Below are 23,708 nucleotides of genomic sequence, written 5' to 3'. Positions count from 1 at the left end.
TTTGTTTGCATTTGAAAGGAAAAAAATAGAACACGCAAATTTCCAAAGATTATGAAGAAGTTACATGTAAAATCTATGAGTCAAAGTATGAAAGTTTTAAAAAAATCGGGTCTAAGAATATAAATCGAGGTGCATGAACCGCAAGATTTATATTATACAAAAACTCAATCAATACAGTAGATGATCGTAGGTCATTTATAAGATTTCAACTCCTCATAATGTACTCAAACTGTTTATAAACTTGCCCCCTATACAAGAAGCTTCCGCACACTGAACTTGTAGCTTGAGAAGCATCAATGCTCTTGTTTATCTCAAGCTTCATAACGACCGTATCACAAGATTGTTGCCAAAGAGCACACTCATAGAATTTACAAACAAATGATCGTTTCTGTAAAAGACCCTGAGCACAAAACATTTGCTTCTAGAATTCTTTATAGTCAGCTTCAACACATTTAACAGTTTTTCGAGGAGAAGAAGATGCATTTACCTTCTCAACTGCTTAACCCTTTTGGAGATGGTCAGCATCATGCACTCGCCAGGACGTCTTCACACCTAAAATGGCCATTACTTACATCTGTCTCGCTTCTTTATGGAAGAATTTGACCCTGTTTAGACAATGCGTTCAACCTCATCATGTTCGGATACTAGGAGGACCTCCTGTCCTAACTCTTCTGCGTCCCGTACTGGATTTTCGCCAGCTCGGCAGCTGCACGTGCAGCGGCAGATGCGCGCTCCGCAGAAGCAATGGCAGCTCGAGCTATTTCCAGAATTTCAGATGATTGTGGCCTTGTCTCAAACTTTGAATCAGTCAGTGTTCCAGCATCTCGACTCTTCTGAGATGTTTCGATCTCATTTGTGCTGTGTGAGGATGTCTTACTAGCAGTCACAGGCACTTCAAGGCGTGCGTGTTCTTTGTTACTCTCTGCTGGAGTTATATCATGCGTCCCATTAGAAGAAGGTAACTGGAAAGAGACGTGCTTGGTGGGGGCTTGTGCCGGCGCTGCTGCATTGTAAGTTTGCTTAGATCCCGCCTGCATGTAAGTCCATGAAAACAAGAGTGAGAATATACTTGTTTCTTTCAGAAGCCTGTAACTTGCAGGCTGTTCAGCTAAGCAATGCTCGCTCAACACAAATCGATTTAGTCATTTAACTCAAAACGAAAAAAGCTCTAAGTGAATTCACTTAGAGGCCTCTGTCCAGTAAAAAGTGAACACCATAAATGGACCTAAACTATCATAGGGACAGGATATTGGTTTCTCTTTGATTATTCAACCACCAAGAAAATCAAAAAGTTGTTTACTTAAGGCAGCGAATAATTTTCAGAAAGCTAAACGTACAACATTATGCAAGATCCGATTTATAAGTAATGACCAATCTCTACTTGCAGTCGTTAGATCACAGACATGCAATTTAAATGGAAAGAGCATGATAACAAAGTAAGCTATAAAAGGTAGAGAACTTTGATGGTTTTCATAGAGGAAGGACAATATATTCTTGAACTATATCGACATAGCGTAGCCAGTTAAGGATCCGATCTCACTTCTCTACGCAGTTGACATTGAATCACAAATGGTAACCTGACAGCTCATTGATATATTCCAGAAGATGGAGATGCAGGAACTAACACTAACAGCCGGATTTGGGATCACACTGGAAACAAACCGAGGATCTACACAGCTACAATGTGGACAAGTGAACCTAAGATGCATGCATCAGATTTGGTAACTAAAGTTTCTTGTCAGGGATATGTTCTCTGAAACTTGGCTCCAACCCAAAACATCTTCATCAATTTTGCTGGCACTTATCATTTTGGAAACCTCTGACGCAATACAGCATATTGACTCTTCATTGAAAACAAAGCATAGTGGGGAGGATCCTTGATTCTACCTTATTCAAAAGAAGGTCGTTTCCTATATGCATAACTAAATCTAGAAAGATAAACAAAAATTACCAGGAGATCTTCATGCTTCTTAGTCAACTCTGCTTCAGTATTAGAAGAATCCCATTCCAAATTATGTTCTTGGGCAATGTCCTTTAAGACTTTGAGTCTTGTCTTGACTGGAGGAGCACAAATACTGAGCTTTTCAATTAACTGTGACGATCATATAAACGATTTAAGAGGTAAAAATCAATGGGTGAAGCATGATCAAAGTTAGGAAACAAGGACAAGCCAACTAACTTCACGATTGACTCCGGATTCAGGACGAAGTTCAGCAGCTGCTAAGACGAACTCCTTCCCATACTTAGTAGTGAACAGATTCTTGATCTGCAGCAAATCTGGCACATCTGAACATCTTGGAGCCGCAAAAATGATGCTTGCAATGGCTTCACGCAAATCAATCGGACACTCTCTGAGGCGCGGGAAAAAGTACTGTCAATTTGAAAGTTGAAGACCAATTCTGAGGACAAGCTGCTAAAGCAATTTCTCCATCGTAGCAGTAGAAACAAAAGCCATTCTTTTTCCTCTTTACTCTTCATGAAAAAACCCTCTTTATATTTACCTCCAACTTCCGTGTTACTATGTATGCAAATTGGCCACAAACCAATGAGCCCTAAACAACTTGACTACATCAAGATATAATCCGAATAGCTTCACTCAAAGTTCATAATTCACTCTGCATTCAGCAGTGCAATCCCAGAACCGTATATGATAGAATTGTGGATGATCTAGATTACCAGGGAGGAATCACCACATTTACAACTATATTAGCTGTCGCCTTATATGCATCAATGCATTCTACTTCTCAAGCTAATTGATGGTTCATGTTCCAATTGTCTCAATTGTGTCCTTTTGTCCTTGACACAGATGCCAAATTCTAACCAAAACTACCCTTCCAAGGAGAAGAGAAGCTAACATTACGCAACAATCTGGAAACACTTAAATATTGTAGGGAACCGCAAAATCAGGAAAATCAGGATAACTAGGGAGTTCAAAATATAAATATAAGCTATTCGGTCCAGTTCTCCCAAAAAAAAAGTTCCATTTCCTTTTATACATAGAATATTCACTCGGAAGTAGAAAAGCACTGTGCTTCAGGCTTGCTGTGATGTATCTCTGTGTGTGTTGGGTGAAGGTTCCTATCTCTCCAGGATATAGCCCAAACTTATACGCAAATGCTCCAGCACTCATATAGAGGATACTGATAATTTGTCTCATCATATTTTTTTGATCAATTAGTTATCTATTTGCATTGTTCGGGGCCGCTTAGGCCTGATGATGACATTATATTCTCCTTGACCTCCCCACTTAGTAATTCAAACTTTTGGATGAACTACCATATAAAATATATATTTACATGCGCCAAGAGCTAGTAACTTCCTCGATTCCACACAGAATTGGCACAGAATCCAGAAAAAAAGAATATCCAGGCAATTAATCTAACTGGCCTAGGAGCAACATTACAGTTTCAGCGAGATACACAACGACTTATCAAGTGGCCTACCTCTGACTTTCGATTATAGGGATCCGAGCATGAACAAACTCACAAAACAGCTCCAATATGGCATATGCAGCCATTATATTTTGTTCCCGTATAACATGCTCCACCTATGTCAACAAAAGCAATGATGCTGAAGAACAGCTCTCAACTGAGTGCACACGCCTCAAGGATCATGAGTAGACAGTATAAATCTCATAAAAAAAAATTCTCTGTAATTCTCGAAAGTACCCGGATGCGAGCAATTGGTTCTTGCCCAGCCTGCAAAAATTGGGCTATTTCTTTGCGCATGAGCTTGAGCTGCAAGTCCCTCTTGTTCTGGAGCAACTTGATCCGCGAGATTGCCAATGTCAAGCTTGTCTTGCTAAATAACAACCAATAGAACAGCACATTAAAACGATCAGTCAGAGTGCGACGACATGTACTATCATCACCTTAATCTCTAAGCACAATAATTCGGAGCTTTATCAAAAAACATAGCAACTAGGAGCGGAGTTCGTCGGTATGAAGAACCACCCTTTCGCCAAATCGCCTATTGCGAACAGTAAAGCGTCTCAAAACCACAACAACGTCTCAAAATTCCGGAACCCACAAAAGCACACGGCACCGGAGAAGGCAAAAGGCACGAAATTGACCTCAAGAAAGATGAATTAAAGCAAAGAACTGACCATTTTGCGCCGAAGACGCCCCTGTTGAACAGCTGGTTCAGAAGAGACATGGGGTTCTTTGTGGGATCGATAAAGGGTATCTACCGAGGGGAACGAATTGGGGAAGGAGAACTTCCCAACATACAGCGAGAGATTTGAATTGCCCCCCTGCGAAGACCCAAGTGCTCGAGGTTGCTGGCTCTGTTCTTCAATGGAGAAGACGATCAAGGAGCTGAAATTGGGGGAGGTGGTGAGCTGTTTCCTTGTTGGGTGCGATCAAGAATCGAACTTGGGCGGATTTTCGATCCGAGAGACGCGATTTATCTGTGAATTCGTGCGAACTCAGTGGATTTGGATGCATATGGGAAGGAAGCTTCTTGCTGTTGACTTTCCTCCCTCGCCCGACATCTCCGAAGATTGTGTTTTTATTTTTATTTTTTTCGTTCTTTTAGTATTTGGTAACATAAGACGGGAGGCATATTCCAACCGGGAGCCGTGATCACTGAATTCTAAAATATGTCTTAAAATTACATCCTTCAATTTTGATTCCGATCACCCGATTAACCGAACTTCCATTCATTTTACAGTTGATATTTTTGCGCAATCCAATCGATATCTTTGCGCGATTTTCGTTCGGAATGCTAATATCACGTGATTAAGATGATTTCATTACAATATGGCCATCGCACCAGCATATTACCATAAAAGACAAGAAAACTAATATATATTTGAATGTTAGAACTATAATTTGAAACGACAAATTGAGCTAGTTTAGCAAGTATGCTTTCCATTTGCTACTTAAGTAGATCCTAAGGATCATGAAACTTTTTTCAGACCGAAGCCTTGGTATAGAGATTAATAGTACCGGGAGACAAACGGACAGTCCTATTTAATGGTCGAAACAAAGCGCTTGAACCAAGAAGGATGAAACCTTGAACTAGACCATCGAGTTGTACAACTAAAAGGTCCTATTGATTTGTTATGCCGTCGACCGCAAACCAATTCCCCTAGGATATACAATTCATGCACCAGCAGTTTTTAAACTTTAACATTACACTTCTTGATGAGACGCGCCGGATCCGGGGCATCCTAATTTGCCAGATTACCGAACACGAGACCGGAATACAGTTTATATTGGCCACTTTCCTATATCCAAAGCATGCTGCATTGTGTAGGATGATAATGTCAAGTGAGCAACCACAACACACGCATTCAAATCAATGGTTTCACTTCATCCTCTTGAGTTCAGCTGGCAGATCAAGCCCTCATGCCTGAAATGAATACAGAGTGTGAAAACCGTAACACAGGAAACAAAACAACCGAGGCGATGTTGATGAAAGTACCAGTACCATTATCACAGCAAGACTAGCTCACCAGTTTGCGTCGCCCTTTAAGCAGGTGTCTGAATAACCAAATGAACAAAGCTACAAACGCACATTTGCCTCAATTCCAGTTTTCCTTTTTCAGGAGGAAGGAAAAAATTGATCACCATTCCCAATTTACATAACTAAGCAGCAAAAGGATGCATCAAGTTATATGCTTGTTTTAAAAAAAAAAGTCACTGGAGAAATTTTTCATCTTTCGACAGTTTAGCCCAAATACATCTTCCACCTCCAAAAGGAACAATTACAAAAGACAAGGCAAAGAAAAGGTTAACGACTTTCGAGAAATGGCCCTCAAATTCAGAGGTGATTGCTGTGATGAACTCTGAAAAAGAACAGGGGCGAAAAAATGAATAATGCTTTACCCAATTAAGCAGATGAGTCCACAATGACGACTAGGCCAGGGCACTGAACAGCAACATCATCAGGAACGGGACCCCGTTCTTTAACCGTGTCAGTGAATGTTGTTTGAAGTGCCCAATGTGCAACTTAACTATGATTATCTCAAATGAACTTGCTTTCAACACCAAAAGAATGGTTTTCTACTTGGGGGAACACCGAGAATCCAGCCACAAAACAATATCATCGAGGGCCATAAATATCTTTTCATCAGATTCGCCTTCAAGAATGCAGTGATACCCTCCTTCATAAAGCTTTAAGGTTTTATCCTTGCTAGAGGCCTTTTCGTAGAGAAACTTACTCACTGAAGGATCTGTCACCTTATCACCCGCTCCATGAAGAATCAGCAATGGAGATGAAACCTGAAGTACATATTGATTGACTTTCAGTTTCTTCTTGCTTGCAAACACATGCGAATAGGCAAGCAATTGTGAAGGCACGACTGGAAAACACCAACCTTCTCTACTCGTGCCTCAATATCATTAGTTGCCCTAAGAAGTTCTGAGGCAGTCTGCAGTCGCATTTGGTCATTGTAGCAAATCACATTGTAGACAGCCTAAAAACAAGGCAAATAGAATTATTGAACTTCTGCACAAATCTCATGAAGATCGAACTACCAGTTAGCTCATTGAGATTTTTTAGAAATGCAGTGCCCAATCACGACCAATATAACAGGAAACTTGAAAAAACCATGAAGCAATGATCAAGTTCCCTTCGTTTAGTTTTCTTTAAGTTAACAGTTAGTTAAGGAAAAAAAGAAAATTGGCCTTAGATGAATCCCCAAATTAACCCCTGAGCAATCATGATTGCAGCCTTTTTGATACTCTAACATCCTTGATCACTAAACGGTCACACGAGAATGCAACCTCCTTATACTCATGTGCAAAATAATACTAATAACACTTATTTAGGATATAAGCATGGTAAACAACTAGATAATAAGATGACCAAAACCTGATTTTAATAATTTGAACAGTAGTTGATCTCTTATTGATAGTGCTATTCCACCCAGTAACCATCTCCAATTGGGAAAATGAGCAGACATATTGTACAAAATTAGCTGAAAGGACATTGGTTCACACATTATGCAGTGATGTGCGAGAGTAAAGCCTAAGTCAGCGAAAAAGAAGTTGGAACTGACATATCATAAAATCTCTTGGCTTCAGAAAAATTAAAGCGGGACTGCTCTTCTGCGAACATAAAAAATGATTCAACATAGTTATGGGCATTGGCACGATAAAGTCACGTTCACTTCTGATTAGGCTATGGGCATCTTCGAAGAAGCAAATTTACATGTCATGCGACTAAATATCTCTTTGCGTAATTTGTGCTAGAAAGGTGACATAACTGGAATACTACAACAGGAACTCCACAAGCACAGATGCAGAATGCCGTTGAGAAATCGATCTGTTTCAACAAATCTAGCCAAATTGCATTAGATGCTCCTTTTACCGGTTCATGGCAGTCAGTTATAACTCTGCAGTGAACCAATTGATTAGTCTGTGATGCTGACTAATAAGCTTTTGCACGACTAGGACAAGACAGCCTGAACTTTCAACCACTCGCATAAACTCTAGCATAGGAGACCATAATGAAGATAACTAACCATTTTCCTTTTCTTCAAGTCTCTGAAAGCCAGCTCAGCAAGATCCTTCTGCGGGAAGAGCTTTGCTTTTGGCAGAATGCTAGACATGAGGGTCAACATTTTTACAACTGCTTCGGGTGGTCTAACAGCATCTGAAATCTAGAAAGCAATTAGGGTCAGCAATTTTTCATGTTAAGCACAGACATCAGTTCCCATTGGAACTTGGAAATGCGGATTCTATTAGTATGGGTCAAGACTAATGCAGAAAAAGCTTCGTATAGGCACTTTATATGTGTCGAGACACGTGTGCATAAGCACAGAGCATCGGTTCCGATAAGAACTTGAAGTGCAGTTTCGCTCAGTATCAAAAACTTCAGATCAGACAGAACAGGGCACAAGCATTAGTTTTTCCTGCTATACAATATGCATGCATGCATTCTTAGCGCACACATGATTACATGCATCGAGAGAGAGAGAGAGAGAGAGAGAGAGAGAGAGAGAGAGAGAGAGAGAGAGAGAGAGAGAGAGAGAGAGAGAGAGAGAGAGAGAGAGAGAGAGAGAGAGAGAGTAATGGTAAAAATGACTTACAAAATGGTGGTGCAGTAGTAGTCAATATGGCATTCTTGCGCATAGCATTCTTGAATGAGGATTTTGCCAGAGTAAGTTTTGTATGAGAAAATTATGGAATACCAAATTAACGGGTATATCTTTCACAAAGTAAAGGGAATTTTCTGTTGAAAAATATGGAATTTACAATACAATATTTATAGTCGTTATCATCCAGCATATACTTACAAATTCAACAACCGGCATAATAAACAAGAAACTGGTTTTTCTCAAGTGTGGTCATAAACCCAAGTGATTTACATTCATTATGCTGTCCACGAAATCATGCATCATTTGCACAGTCAATGATCATTTTCCCATCAGGAACTCATTCACAGTCTAGCTATAATTGACAATTTGATTGAATAATGCAGAGGATAGAAGAAGGTTCCTATGCAAAAGGACATGACAAAAATGATGACAGCTAAAGGTGATGGAGGACATACTTTACACATCGGTGCAACAAGGATGACTCCATCCCATTCATCAGGCTGCTTTAGATGAACCTTGAGAGTAACAGCTCCACCCATGGACTGTCCCAATATAAAGCGAGGCAATCCTCTCACTTCAGGTCTCTCTGCAATTCATGAAATAAACTCATGTAAGAAGTAGACAACCTATCAATAGTAGATCAATTCTGAGAAACGGATTTTTTCTCTATTGTGTGTGCGCGCACACTCGGGCACTCGTTGAGTTTCTTTTCCCCAGAGAGAAAAGGAGGTAGGGAGGACACAGCAATTGAAATGATCTTGATTGTTTTCTGAGGCAAATCCTGCAGTTCGCACCTTTGATTTTCGTGTATTGTTCAATGACGTTGTCGACTAATTCATCGAAGCTTGAGATGTAACCATGCAATCCATCTGAAAGGCCGAAACCTGGGTGGTCCAAAGCATAAACAGCATATCCTTGTGAAGCAAAGCGCCTGGCGATACCTGAAATCCCATTGTTCCAACAGCACTGCAAATCCTTAATTTCCATTTGAGTAATTGATGATGGCATAAGTCCACTATTATGGTGTGGCAACTGAAATTAACATTTCTAAATTAAGGAGTAATTGAGCCGACCTTCAAAGAAGAAAGTGCAAGTATCACCATAGCCGTGGCAAAAACACACTGCGCCCTTAATTTGAACACCCGCTTTAGGCAACCAGCTCTTACAGAAAATTTGGAGACCGTTTGAGTTTGTCTCATACCACTACATGAATAAACATTTGGAAGTTTCAACGACATTGTGCCCCATTAATAAAAATAAAGAAGCAGATACAGACGCATTGCTTTTCCAAATCTCTTACAAAACAACAAACACAGAAATCGATCAAACCCCAGCAAGAATGAATTAATAACAAAAAGGCACTTGCAGTTGCAGCGTCAACTTTTTTACCTCGTCTGTTCTGATCCCAGCAGGAGCCAGCTACACGCCAAAGCCACACATATATCCAAAAACCATCAAAAGATCAATGAAGAAAGAAACCCAATAAATAAATTATGCCCACTGCAAGAGAAATCTCAGCTCACCGCCAAAACGACCATCACAACCAAGCCAACAAAAACGACGAACCTTGAACAAGCAATGATCGAGCTGTCGCTGGACCTCGGTGAACGCAGCTCGCACCCTTCTCCGAGCAGGCGCGAAGTCCAGCCTCTGCGACGCGATCGCGTTCATCTCGTCGCTGAGCCCATCGATCGGCGGCCTCTTCTTGGCCGCGACGGTCAAGCGAGTCCCGGGCGACGGCGGCGATGCGGAGGAGCTCAGGCTCGGTTTCGCCCGCGCCGCCCGTGGGGAAGGAGCTCGCCGAGGGTCGCCGAAGGGAGCGTCGCTTCTCCGGCGAAACAGGGACAGCTCCGGCGCCCGGAATCCGAGGGTCAGCGCCGGGTCCATGGGATTCAACCCGGGGGTCTGGCCTGGGAACGCAACTACCAGGAACGACCGAACAAATGTCGGAAACGAGAAAGTGGAATCTGATCGAAATTATTTTTGCATGATTTTCACAAGGGGGCTGTCCGTGCATCACGTGCAAGCCCGCTTAGCGCTGCCGATCGCGGATCTTTCGAGAGATCTCATTGCAAAAACAATAGTCAAATAAATTTCGAAAAAAAATAGAATATAGTAAGTATCGAGTTGGTGTAAGAAATAAGGCACGAGCACGACTCATTCTCGCTCTGACCATCGAATCGAAAAGCCAATGAAAATTGTTTGGTGGTTAAGGAAATCCTTACCAAAGAGCAAGAGTGATAGTTTCGATTAGGCCCGCTCCGCTTATTCAGGTGTATATACATAGTGGGCTGACAGAATCGCATTTTTTGTTTTACATGTACACGCCAAGTCCCCCAATTCTCCCTGAAGCTTTGTCTTTTTAAGGAGGAGGGAATACTCTTATCGTGTTTTATGTCCAAGAGATGCAGATGTCCGCAAGTAATTTCAGACGAAACAGTTTAACCTCTTACTTAGAAGGGAATGAAAATAGTATCGCGTCGGTATAGAAATAAAGCACGAGCACGACTCATTGTCGCTCTAACTATCAAATCAAAAAGCGGATGAAAATTGTTTATTAATATTTTCTTTTATGTTGCTCCTTTTCTAATAAAACAAAATTGGGTACTAATGCTTCTCACCTCATCTTACGTCCATAACCAGCGTTCAGATGCCAAAACGTCGAGTCACGTGACTGTTGGGGCTGATATGCACTTGTTTACACAAAAAAAAAAATCAACTCTTTCATAATTGACGTGAAGTCGTTTTGGTCGAATAGAGTTTGGTGACATTGATAATTTCGTAAGGCAGTTTGTGGATGATTACGTAAAGAGCTTCTCAATGACTATGGACGATAATTATTGATGACCATGAAATACAGCTACTGATGTATTATAGCAAATGGTCGACGAACATCTTGTTTCCATAACAAAGCCAATGTGTGGCTGATGTAGTTATTGTAAATTTGACCGAGTGTTGGTCACAAAAAAAAAAAAGAGAGGAAGGAGATAAAGTGAAGATGTCAATTGAAGCACGGATATTGACATTGATGACGTGGCCATTGACAGCGAGACAACATGAACATTGAGAGGTCGTCAAAGGGGTAATCCACAAGACATGTTGACAAAGAACACAATGAGTTGGCCACCTAAATCTAGCTAAGTGTTTGGATAGAAATAAGAACATGAAGACTACGATACTAATTGAAGACAAAGTTATTGATCGACAGTTGAGTCTAGGGGCACTTCAGAGGTTATAACCGCTTGCGGATAGTGTCAACGTGCAAACATGGGACCTAAAGCTGTGGAAATGTGGTTGTATCCGCCTCTAGAGTTTTTTTTTTTTTTTGGGTCAGATTTTTTGGAGTATTAATAGCTTACAAGCAGTCATGTGAGCAATTATGTTTAGTAGATTGTACAAGGTGGCGTGTATTTATTGTAAAGGATACACGATCATCAAAAACAAATTCATGATGTACTTTTTTAGTTTATCAATATTAATGTCCTTCAAATTTTTGCCATCTAGAGTCCTTTAGTTTTAATTTATTGTCCGTCTTCTTTGTCTCGAATCACCCACTCAATCTACATAACAAAGGCAAAAGGACACTATAAGTGTCATAAGTTGTGTACGGAAATAACTTTGGTGCCATAACTTTTTTTCGGATCACTTTGGTGCCAACTTTTTTGAAAAACGATTACTTTAGTGCCAATGCTGACATGGCCATTGGAAATCTGACGTTGCTCTTTTTTTTATTAATTTCCGATGCTGACATGGCTCACCGGAAATCTGACGTGGCTTGCCGGAAATCTGACGTGTCTCTTTTTTTGGCCGGAGTCACTAAAGTTATCTCTTTTCCTCCGACTTGACACCAAAGTGATTCTAAAAAAAGTTATGGCACCAAAGTGATCTCCGTATACAACTTATGGCACTTATAGTGTCCTTTTGCCCATAACAAAATACCAAAGATTAACCTTTAGTGAAGCAACACTATTTCCCCAAATAATTTTAGCCTTAGATTTTAAAAGTTGCAAAAGAAGGCATATTATCATGCATTTGGGATAACTGGCGCCTGTCAAATTTGTTCATCCCAAACTTGCGTTAAAAAGGTCGATGGGGTAATTCGACATGGCAAATGGCTCTGATGTTTAACGAGAGAATGGCATCACTCCAGGAGTTTGGCCCTCTCCTCAAGGTCTTAGAGTTAAGTTTTGTTTTAGAGGAATGTAGATGTAAAATCTTGACTGCACCATATCGATACGAAGAAACCGGTTTGGACATCATCTTACTTTTAAAATAAGAAAGGGATAAAGACACCGCAAGTTCTTAAACTATTTTTTTGTGCAATCGAGTCCTTAAAGTATATCCCCTCATTAAGGATTGTGTGACACCTAGACATAGGTCACCAACTAAAAGTTAAATATGGCCTGCGTGACCCAAGCCTGTACGTTTCCTTTTTTCAAGTTTTATTTATATTCATATATTTTAAAAAATTTATATTCCAAATGTTGCGCAGGATGCCGTGTTGGCATTTAACGGTGACAATAGCCACATCGGCATTTTCATCCATAATTTTGACGGAAGGATCAACTCCAACCAAAAGGCATCTAGTTGAATGACCCAATTGCAAAAAAAAAAAAAAAAGAGTTTAGGAACCTTATTGAATAATTTTGGAAAAGCTGAGGATCTCGAATGCTTTTTATGCCAATTAAAAAACGATGCTATAAATGAGAGAATGACACCACCATCAATTTAAAAACAACAAATAGTTTGGGGCAATATTTGAGGATGAGGATTCCAAGTTCGAGTTTGGTTTTTCTCCATCAATCAACTCAGCTTCTTTACAGCACGTCTCCCCACTCCAGCTAGACAGTGGCGTTCGGGCGAGAAAATCTTGAAAACATGCAGTAAATATAAGCACATTGCTGTTCAGTTGGGGAAAATATTTATATGTCATCCACTTCGTGTTGTAGATTAGAATTTTGCATATAAATATTTTGGATCGACTTGAATATTTCATCACTTGCACGAGATGCAAGAATCTCGCACGGTGGAACCATAAGCTGGTTTTCCCTTACTAATTGTTTCACTAAAAAGTGCCGACGAAATTCTTTTGAAAATATAGATCGAGTAATACAAATTGACAAAGGTTGTGAAGGGTCATTTATCGATTTTTTGACACGAATCAAAAAATTAAAGGTACTAAGACTTGGAACAATGATTGCCAGCTATGTAAAAAGTACTAGAATGTAAAGGAAACCTGGGAGTAAAATTGAACAACGGGATGTTCTTTAATTGATTGGCGGTTTTTTTACAAAGAATACACTTGGAGTATTTATAATCCATAGTCGACCGTTTTATAGACGGTTACTAAGAAATTAAACATGCTTTACGTGCCTCATACTATTTAGCAACACTTGTCTACAAATAGTTGCATCCGAGATCATTGACTCCACTACTCGACGGTTACATTGCGCACTCTTCCACCTTGATGTTTACATGCTGGTATCGTTAACCTCATTGACCGGTGAACATTTTCGTCGGCAGCCGATGATGCTTGCCGTCGATGACTTTTCCGGTGAGTCGTCGATTCCCTTCAAGTTGTCGATCATTCTGTTCATCGATGACTTCCGTTTTTACCAAACTCTACTCTCATCGACTAAGTTCGTTGCCCGTCGAAACTAACCAAAAGTTGATCCTTTGCAGCATTAAGATCTTGTGATCTGTGACAAGTAGCGGACTTAGCCACTCGCTTATGCTCAATTGGCCCATTGAAATAAGTATGGTCCAGCCCATTTCGCTTTTCTCACTATAGACCTCAGTCCAGAATTATTAGGATGGGCCGACAGATGCAATTCAAAGTTCCTCGTGTAAGCCCGAAATTATGGGCCGATGCATCTTAGGGTTAAGAGTTCATCTTCCTAATATGGTACCTCAAAATTTGTTAGATGAGAGATTTCGAAACGCTAATAAATGTAGCCCGAACTCCGGAGACTCTGTGAGCTTTTCTCAAGCAGAGGTCGTTGCGTATTTTATTGACCCTGTAGAGACAAGACTAGCTAATTAAAAGATCGAGACGGAATTGCATCTCGGGAAGCATGATCGGAGCAATCTCTATGACCATAGCGGGCCTTCTCGCCCGTTATGATTGATTCCGGCGACATGGAAGGATTGCACGACTCGACCGATGAATCACCTACTCTAGGATCTTTCACTAGGATTTAAGAAGAAAAAGTATATAAACCAGCTCATGCTAATCCTTCTCTCTCCAGTGCCAGAAGTTCTTTTCCTTCGTCTAACTTTATTATACTCAAGTCGCTTAACTTAGCACACAATAATCAAAGCATTAATGCATACGAAGGAAAAGTTTAATCATTCATTGAGCAGCACTCTCGTACTCAAGGGGCACGCGCGTGTCGTGCGACGCATGTGCAATACCCCAACTTGCCCAGTATTTTACAAAGAGACAGCATCATCTCACGCTGTTAGCTGCTATCTATGTATTAAGATTAGATTTAAACAGATAGGTTCGGGCATTAATAAGTATTATTAGGGTTTATCATCGTCGAGTACGAACAAGAGTGCTCTGATGAGCACTCCAGACGAAACCCACGTCCAGGAAAAGGACAAAGGCATTTTCTTAATCCCAGATTTTCTACCTATTAAGAACTATTACTAGAGTTTTTGTTCTCTCCATTTTCATTAAACTTCAACCCACTTTTTAAATGAATATCGTGAGGGTTTGGACGTATTATGTTCATCGCTTAATATATTGATTACGGACCTAATTAAACTAATGATCTCAAAACCCCGGTACACTACGGCATGATGATTACGCCGACCGCATCGACCCTCGATGCAACGTCGAGTCGTAATGGCGCCAAGTCGAGTGTAACCTAAGCAACTTGCTAGCAAACCCCTCAGGTATGGATCAATTGCAATTTCGATCCACGAGTTTCGGTTTTTTGCAATTGTTGTCCTTGACCGCCGAGATTATTACCGAATGGTATGGACCGGAACAAGCGATTAAATAGATGTAAATTTTTAACAGTTATTATTATGGGTTATTTATCAACGGATCGGATCTGACCTGGAACTTTTTCTAGACAATCCGTTAGCGATTTCCTGATCGCGAGTTAAATTTTTCCTAAGGTACGAACTTACGATTTTGAAAGATAATTTCCCTGTTGCTGCACTCTTGCGCGAATGCTTAAAGTTCACATTAGACCTCGTTTCCACAGACATACAGGTTGTCAATATGTACCTTCAAATTCAACTCGATACCCTCATAAGAGTGAAGTTAAACTAGAAACTATCTCGTCTACATCGACGGTACATAGGTACATGACTTTACTACTCACAAAGTAAAAGGAATACATGCTGGAAAATCGAGGGGGATGGTTACAAAAAAGATGATAAGAGTGTTGGGAGTTGCAATTCAAGTACCTCATAGTTGAGAGGGTCTACTTAAAGTCACATAATGTTATACGTATTTGCAATTATACGACCCTTTTGTTCGTTTTATGAACTCGAAATAAAATTAAGAGAAAATAACATAAGTAATCCCAGAACTTTGGTCTAATGTACAATGTCATCCCCAAACTTTTAATTTGTTCAATGTAATCCCTGAACTTTAGCCCAATATGCAATGTCGTCCCTGAACTTTTAAATTATTCAAAGTAATCCCTAGACTTTTGATACATAGTCAATTTAGTCACTGGATAATACGAAATTGTTCAATTGTATCCTTGAACTTAATTAATTAAATGACAATATCGAACATTTTCATATAGTTCATGGACTAAATTGAACATGTACCAAAAGTTCAGAGACTACACTGAATAAATTAAAAGTTCAAGAACTACATTGTACACTAAGGTAAAGTTCAGGGACTACATTGCACAAATTAAAAGTTCAGGAACCATATTGCATATTAGACCAAAATTGAGAGACCATTTGCGTCACCATTTCTAAAACTAACTCCTATTCATGCGTCTCTTTCAATATTAGCTCGTGCTGATCCAAACTCTATGAGTTGCGTAGTTGGTGAGCATGTTAGAGTCAACTCATTTCACGATCAGGTCTAGCCAACTCCAAGTACGGCAATTGAGTATGGACTCTAGTCTCTTGCTTCATGGCTGTCTTCGCTTGAATTATATATTTAGAACGCATGCCCAGTTGAGAAAAGATAATGGTGTGCCATTGCCCGTTTGTTAGCTCAAAAGGACCTCCTTTGTCGCATAATCCGCGAGGCTATAATAATTTTGGGACCACCCTATCTGTACCATAGCGCCTATAATACTTGGTTAAAGGTGGTCAGAGTGCAACTTCCACTATTAGCATGCTTGATATTGCAGGACTAAAGACCGAAGTTTTTCTTCATTTGACTCCTCTATCCCGAATTTACCTATCTTTAAGTATAGCCATCATTCATGAGGTGCATATACCCTACATGACAATTCTTAGTGTCGATAGGAAGCTCCACTCGAGTCTGGTGCTAGCACAATGTTGTCTGCTCCGATTGCAGCTCATTTGTGTTAGAACGGGTTTAAAGCGTGTCGCGTTAGTGTAAAGTTACACTAGACTTATTTATCATGGCGACAACTCGAACAGGGTAATGTGAGATCAAAGGCAGAGCAATCGATGCCCAACATCTCCATCCTAGCGTTGATAACATTGCTTGCGAGTAGCCTCCCTAAGCCCACAACCGAAACTATATTATATGCCTTGATCTTGGCCCACTACAAACAGCTTAAACAAGGCAACATGGGATCAAAGACATGAACGGATAGAGCAGATGGTCCAACTATATAACTTTTTCTTTTTCATTACTTCCATGGTCGTGCCTCGTGGCACGGCAGCACCCGTACTATTGAAATGGTTAGTCAGTAGAGATGTTCCCACAGGTGCCCCTTCTTCCAATGGAACTATAATTCCTATTCCTATCCCTTCATTCCCTCTTTTGGTCTATCTACATTGCGTGGACAATGCGGGACCGAGGCTATATGGAACGCACATAGACAAAGGCTTTATTAGATGAATTAGGAATCATTCGATTCTTCCTTTTAACTCAGTCCTCGTACATTTTTTTCCTTTTCTTCAAACCTCGTCAAAAGTAAGCTGGTGAACGTAACTTTCATCGCACTATACAAGAATGGATTAGTTCATGAATGGGAACGGGTAAATGTTAACTACCAATAGCGGCAGCCAAAATGGAAGTGGTTCACGTTTTTATCTAGAAATAGTAGGTAAAAGCAAATTCTATGTGAAGTCGTGGTTCATGAGGTCAAAAAAGACTCCAATCGTCTGTCAACCTTACAATGTAAATGTATGACCAACTTTAAAGTTTCACGACCCATACCTAAACCAAAAATGTTACATTTTCTTCATGTTTATAATATTTTTGGCACAGTCAAAGGAGCCACTATAGTTGGTAAAGTGATCATCACTGGTCTATTTTAAAATGTGTGAAACAATTTTTCCTCCTGTCACTATCCTGATTAAAGATAAGCATAATACACTTTTTAAGATTCTGGGGGTGCTCACATTCTTAGTTTGAAAAATCGGTTGTAATCTCTGAGTCGGCATAATATCACCGATCTAAGCGGTCTGTAATAAGATTGATAGCCACATACTGAATTCATGTTTCATATTTCACTAAGTTAATATGGTTTCAAATATCCATACGTATAGCATTATGTACTCGCCGTGAGCATATTTAATTGTCATATATGTGTTTGTCAATTAGCACTAGTTACAAATGTCGGATGATTTTGCTGTTCCGTTAAAAAGAGAAACGGATTTGTTTCCATGCTGGTAAGTTTTTGAAAGAATTGGTATGTATTAAAAAAGGGTCGATAAGTGAAAGTGTTTTTTTTTTGGTCAAGTGTAAGTAAAGTTTGTAATTTTAAAAAGAAAACTTTTTTTTAATAACTTTGTTTGGTGACTTACCAATTTTATTCCCAATTAAGTGACCTAAACGTTGGTAATTAACTCAAATAGGAGTTGGTAATCCCAAAGAAAGAAAACGTGATAAATCACTTAATGTGGAGTTAGTTATATTACCTAAGAATTAACAAATTTAAGGGGCAACTAAGAAAAATAAATGAAGGTGGTAATTAAAATAAAAATAAATTTGGTAAGTAACTTGAATGAGAGCTGATAATCCAAAACTAGTTGATGACTTAATCATAACAAACTTGGTAATTTATTCTAATTAAGGTTGGTAATATCTAAAAAAAAATTGGTAAATTCAATGTGTTGTTAAAAAATACAGATATAAGTTTGTAAATCATAAGAAAATTTGGAAAATCAAAAAAAAATATCAAATACATACAGGTAAGTAACTCAAATGAGAGTTTTTTTTGGTCGAAACTCAAATGAGAGTTGACAACCCAATATTTTGCAGTAATTTAATGCGAGAAACATTGGTGAGTCATGCTAATTTAAGTTGGTAATCTCACAAAAAAAAGTTAGTAAATGTAAGGGGTTGCTAACCAACATAAATAAAAACTAGTGTCTCAATAAAAGAATTAGTAATTAAAAGAAAATTTAACGATGTAAGTAACTCAAATAAGAGTTGGAAATCCAAAATTAGTTGTTAATTTAATTTGACAAAAATTGATAAATCATTCTAATTTATCTTGGTAATTGCATATAAAAGTTAGTAAAATTTGAAAAGTTGGTCAATTAGTATAGAAAGTGTTAATATGCAAATTATTAAAAAGAAGTTGGTGATTACATGTTTGTAATTTACGAACCTTGGTGACTTTTTCTTACCAACAATTTTTTTCAAAGTTACCAATACTTATTTAAATTTACAAGTATGGACAAGAAAGAATCTGTATTTTTTAGCTAGGAAATATAGAGTTGTGCCACAAATATTGTACTCCAGCTTTTGCTACTCGATCAATCGATCAATATCACTACGGTCTGTAAACATGATTCATTGTCCCATAAACATGGACTTTCTTTTCTCATTTTTGATAATGCACGTCGCGAGTCAGTTGTTTGTTCTAACCCCACTTGCTATAAGCAAACTCATTGTCAACCTATAATTTCGCAACGATGAAGCGCGAGCCAAATCAAAGGCTGCAAAGTGCCGATGGTTGTATAAAGACGAGAGCTAAAGGCCAAGAACGGCTCCAACCACCATCTGATGGATTGTTTAGAACTGCCCCTTCTTTTGGTTTGAAGTAATTATTACAAACTCTGTGGGTCACACGGAGTTGTTCCTCATACATCTCTGACTCTAAATGACGATGCATGCATGGATATTATTCAACTATAGTAGGAAGCAGTTGATCGCTCTACATCTGCAGATGCTGCTTTATTAAGTAGCCAAATGTTAAGAGTCTGATATGATAAAGACCGGATCTCATTTCGTGTGTCACATAACCTGATGACTTGATATAAAAAGAATAGGTTAGCATTTTATAGTCTAGTTTAGGGCTTCACATGCATCGAACGTAACCGGGTTTGAGGTGACTAGGAAAAGAAGCTGACAGAGACAAGCCGAGGCAAAGACAAAAATCGAAGGTCTTTCACTAATTATATGCGATCAATAAGACAGAAGCTTATTATGGTTGGAACGCGTGCACGGCGGAAGTTTTAATATCTTCGCAGCGACGAGTCGTGGAAAGGAACCTAGAGTTCGAGCTCATCGAAATGCTTTGTTGCGCACAGAACTCGAATCATTCAATATGTATATATTATGTCTATATATATTTTGACTCTCTTCTCTGCAAGTTAGCCGCACATCTGTTGGTATGGTACGAGGTGGTTTCTAAGTCCTTTGATACTGCGTAGCTCCCTTCTATTAAAAGATTCGAAAACCTCTTGTTTCTGAAAGAATTGATAATTAAAAAATGTTTTTGTTTGTTCATGATTGGGGAGACGAACCGTCATCAGTGGTTCCTCTCCATTAAAAAAACAACATTATCCTTTTTAAAATAGAAATATTAAATGAGCTTCACCTCCTGCTAATCGGAACAATCGTGTAATTCAGATAAGAGCCTAATTTATTGTTAGAGGTAACTCATTAAGCCCTATCGCAATATCTTACTTCCATGATTAAATAAAGCATTATCTGCACATGTCAACGTTCATAAGATAAACGCATTACATGTCAACTGAAAGTGATCGACACCCTCTTTTAATTTGCTACGATTCGTGTCCCTTCGTTTTGTTTTCTTTCGGGGGGGAAGTATATAAATCCGAGGGTTTATCGACCTTGCCGTGTTGTAATGATATTTGTTTATGGACTCTTCAGACGAGTCAACAGTTGAGATCGGGACCGTCGCACGGGCTTGCCTACGCATTTTGGAGTCCGAATCATTAATATTAACAGCTTGACTAAAACTCCATCAACATCAGCGGAGTTAAACAAACTTCGTACAAACTAATCAGCAAATGGCTATAGAATTCTTTATGCAATCGCAAAGCATAATGTTAACGATTATGGACGACAAGGCGATAACGACCCGTCAATCTCCCTGAACCAGTTACTCGGAACTCAAATGAGCCAGCGGATCAAGTTTTGCCAAGGACGGATGATTGGCAGGTCGGGTTGCATGACTCGCAATTGATTATAAATCGATGGAGTTCAACTTATAAGACAATTACATTGACCAAAAAACCGAGATTATATTATTGTCTTACTTAGACCATGTTTTCATGTCATGACACAGACGCATGGCTCATGTTTATCTGTTTAGCTAGCTCTCGTTCTGCAATATTTATTTTGTCTGCATGTTAAAATATATTCCTCCACAAGATTTGAAGGGTATACAATTCAAGTTATCGGAAGGTATACTCTCTATTGCGTTCCATAGCAGTCATTGGAGGATGTGTGGTTTGGATTTGGAAAGAAATTCTATGATTTTCTTCATAGAGGATTATGGAGATGTACAACATCTCAACATTTTCTTTGTAAGTAGGTGCAATGAAGTTCCTTAACTTTTTAACGAAAGTGCAAATGAGATCTAAAATTTATCCATAAAGTGTACTCGAGTATTTTCGTCAGCTCTATCTATTTTGAGTGACAAAACAACTATACATGTCTTTCTAAATAATTTCGAGATACTTGGCTCAAATGATGCGCCAAGTTAGCGCCACATTATCTAGGTAGTACAGAAACTAAAGAGAAAAGATAGAGACGCAAAAAGGGAGGGAAGGGGGGGTTGCCTCTACTCATCCAGAAGCCCCGCCATGAATTGTGGAGAGCAAGCGATCAACCTAGGGTGTTTGTCTTACTACGACACGAAACTTGACTTTCATGAATCAACCTAATTCTGTGAATGGTCCAAATTGGTACGTTCCCTAGTCAATAAATTTGTTCAATCTGTACCATTCGTTCTTGGTGAGCTAATATAACGTACTTACAAAAGGGAAAAAAATATCTTTCTATCTCTTAGATTGAGGGACTAAATATATTTTTATTTATTATATGTAGAAAGCGGGGAAGAGAAATGTGTATCAACTACATCATCTCTCTTTCAAGACCTTGTACCAACCGAGTTTTCAATCGAGAATTTGAGAGACCTATGTACATAAAGTAACCCCAGCAAAACCCAAAATGTAGATAAGAAAACGTGGGATTGTATTGACATTGGTCGATCTTTACTGCTTTCAAACCCGAGGGTTATCCCGAGCAGATAAGAAAACGTGCACGTGCTTTTAAGCCGGGAAGCATGCTGTTGGTACTGGTATGGCGGGCTTGACTTGACGCATTGATGAGAGCTCCATGAACGAAAGCTCAAAGCTTTTTCAGACGGAAGCCCCACACATCAATCAAAATCTAGAGACCCCCCCCACACCCCCCCCGCTCTCGCACGGATTTTGTCAAAAGGGCATTCAGATTATTACAGGGGCAATCATTTGCAAGGTCCCAGAATTTGGCAATAGACCAACGTGATTGTCGGCATCATTGAAAATTCTCCTGCTTTATGCCCTCAAGCTGACGAGCTTTTCTTCTTCCTCGGTGATTCCATCCGCGGGAGAGATTCTCGCCTATCATTTGCATATTCAAAGGCACGATGCCCTTCTCCTTCCTTTCTTCTCTTCTCTTTCCATCATTCAAATACACGTGTGAAACGAAATGTCTACAGGATAAGATAAGGGGAAAGGAGGTGAGAATGGGGATACATAAAGCAAACACGTTAACACTTGACACCGTTAAATTTAGAGAACATTTTACGTAAATGGGTGTGCAAACGAGATAGTACAATCCTTTCACGTCTCTTTGAGGGAGAAAAAAGAAGAGAATTTTGTTTTGTAATAAGTAGATAAACAATTCCATCCTAAAAATAATCTCGTCTATCATGTCCCGGCTTTTTCGTGAACGAAATAGCATTAATTTGGAGAAAGAGGGCACAAATAATATCTAAAAAAGAAAGAACGTCTTAGCTCCAAAGTGGACCGAATTACGTAACTTTCCTTGATCTTGCGAGATAACTATGATGATTAGCTATTACGAAATCAAAATTGCATAATATGTTAACTTCAAGAGTATGTGCAACTATGCTAGTAGCTAAATTAACTTGCGATGATTCATCTTTTAGGGGATAGTAACGAGGTAGTTTCTGAAACCAAACATTACCCTATACACACAAAATTAATCATGATAAGAAAGACATATATCTGTCGGCATAGACTTTATTTTTTCAGATCTGTTCGACTGATTTGGGTTGAATTACTGAACTTAGGCGATGTAATCTCCAACTTTTCCACATTTTTCAAACCCTAATTCTTTCAACGCCGACCACATTAGCAAACTCAAGTTGGAAAGTTCTGCACTTCTCTCCACTCCTCGCGTAACTCGATGCTCCAATCCCTCCAATTCATTTCGGTATGCGTGTGGATGCATGAACGAACGATCCCTGGTTCGCTACCAATGCGTCAAAGTGGAACATCTACGTTCCAAAAAGCTACTGTCATTTTAACGATTCGATTGATTGATGGATTTGTTGTACCGATGTTTAGGGGAGCTCAAAAGAACGATCCAGTGGTAGGCCAAATCAATTTGAAATTCAGATTCTTGGGAGAATAATTAATTGAGTGATGATTGAAGGTCGGTGAGCGGCCATGTCACAGAAATTGGCCACCTGATTGACCGATATCTAGTCAGTAGTCACACATGTCACAACTTGTGTCAATGCCGCCCAAGATGCCTCTTTCTTAAGATGATGGAGTTTATGTACGATAATTGAAAAATATAGCAAACGGCAATGATGCACAAGATCTTGCTTTGGACTAACGAGGATATCTGAGGAGCCCTTTATTCAGAGCTTTAATAATGATCCGGGTCGACACATTTAGCTACAGCATCAAGGAATTTCCGGTTCGTGGAACAAAGGTCATCCGTTTGATAGCCACAACTTTGTACAAATTGCTTTGAGTTAGAAGTCACCTACACAGATCAAAAGTCTAGACTTAACCGGTTTATAGGGCTTGTTCGGTGTTCTATGAACTTCTAAATAGCCGAGTCCCGCCGCTCGTGCCTCAAGATTATATAAGAAAAAAGGTTTAATACTGTTAACTGTTGACACCGATAATTAATCAGGTTGTCGATAGTAAAAATAAATTTAAAAGTAGGAGAAATATAAAGTAACTGAGACAAATGCATAAAGGTCGTCAAAAGATGACGTAACCCATAAAATGTTGACTATGGAAGCTGACAACTAGC

The 23,708-nt window shown here is 39.3% G+C and overlaps 2 protein-coding genes across 9 annotated transcripts; both read right to left on the bottom strand.

Moving 5' to 3' along the window:
• Nucleotides 1–172: 172 nt before the first annotated feature.
• Nucleotides 173–4,524, bottom strand: LOC115690692 (uncharacterized). The gene is made up of 6 exons (XM_056307325.1): nt 4,106–4,524; nt 3,669–3,801; nt 3,444–3,547; nt 2,180–2,351; nt 1,952–2,092; nt 173–1,031 (listed from the first exon to the last, which is right to left on the bottom strand). The coding sequence occupies exons 1-6, from the start codon at nt 4,153–4,155 to the stop codon at nt 663–665; spliced, it is 969 nt and encodes a 322-aa protein (XP_056163300.1). The 5' UTR covers nt 4,156–4,524; the 3' UTR covers nt 173–662.
• Nucleotides 4,525–4,780: 256 nt separating this feature from the next.
• LOC115690609 (caffeoylshikimate esterase) lies at nt 4,781–10,082 on the bottom strand. Of its 8 annotated transcripts, none has more exons than XR_008815566.1 (10): nt 9,614–10,040; nt 9,437–9,466; nt 9,121–9,250; nt 8,842–8,988; nt 8,503–8,633; nt 7,472–7,609; nt 6,323–6,421; nt 5,832–6,227; nt 5,434–5,542; nt 4,781–5,355 (listed from the first exon to the last, which is right to left on the bottom strand). XR_008815566.1 is itself a non-coding variant. In XM_030617054.2 (8 exons), the coding sequence occupies exons 1-8, from the start codon at nt 9,932–9,934 to the stop codon at nt 6,009–6,011; spliced, it is 1,215 nt and encodes a 404-aa protein (XP_030472914.1). In that variant the 5' UTR covers nt 9,935–10,040; the 3' UTR covers nt 5,805–6,008. The 8 variants fall into 8 exon arrangements, 4 of the variants coding, with proteins under 4 accessions (XP_030472914.1, XP_056163288.1, XP_056163293.1 ...); XR_008815568.1 differs by having other exon boundaries at nt 5,459–5,542; XR_008815565.1 differs by having other exon boundaries at nt 4,781–5,542.
• Between the last annotated feature and the right edge of the window lie 13,626 nt (nt 10,083–23,708).

The sequence above is a fragment of the Syzygium oleosum genome, unplaced genomic scaffold (genome assembly GCF_021117445.2).
Source record: "Syzygium oleosum isolate NSW1041296 unplaced genomic scaffold, Sole_v2.1 Sole_v2.02, whole genome shotgun sequence".
NCBI lineage: Eukaryota > Viridiplantae > Streptophyta > Magnoliopsida > Myrtales > Myrtaceae > Syzygium > Syzygium oleosum.
This window is presented reverse-complemented; position numbering and strand designations above follow the sequence as displayed.

Bases quoted from the DNA above. Each gene is read 5' to 3' on its own strand.
- LOC115690692 (XM_056307325.1), bottom strand. From the start codon at position 4,155: ATGTCTCTTCTGAACCAGCTGTTCAACAGGGGCGTCTTCGGCGCAAAA. The intron at 3,802-4,105 runs GTCAGTTCTTTG...GTTGTTATTTAG, and splicing joins GGCGTCTTCGGCGCAAAATG to CAAGACAAGCTTGACATTGG. The intron at 2,352-3,443 runs GTAGGCCACTTG...CCCGCGCCTCAG, and splicing joins CCTATAATCGAAAGTCAGAG to AGAGTGTCCGATTGATTTGC.
- LOC115690609 (XM_056307313.1), bottom strand. From the start codon at position 10,064: ATGCACGGACAGCCCCCTTGTGAAAATCATGCAAAAATAATTTCGATC. The intron at 9,467-9,613 runs GTTCGTCGTTTT...TTTGGCGTGTAG, and splicing joins TCGATCATTGCTTGTTCAAG to CTGGCTCCTGCTGGGATCAG. The intron at 7,610-8,502 runs GTATGTCCTCCA...ATTGCTTTCTAG, and splicing joins TTGTTGCACCGATGTGTAAA to ATTTCAGATGCTGTTAGACC.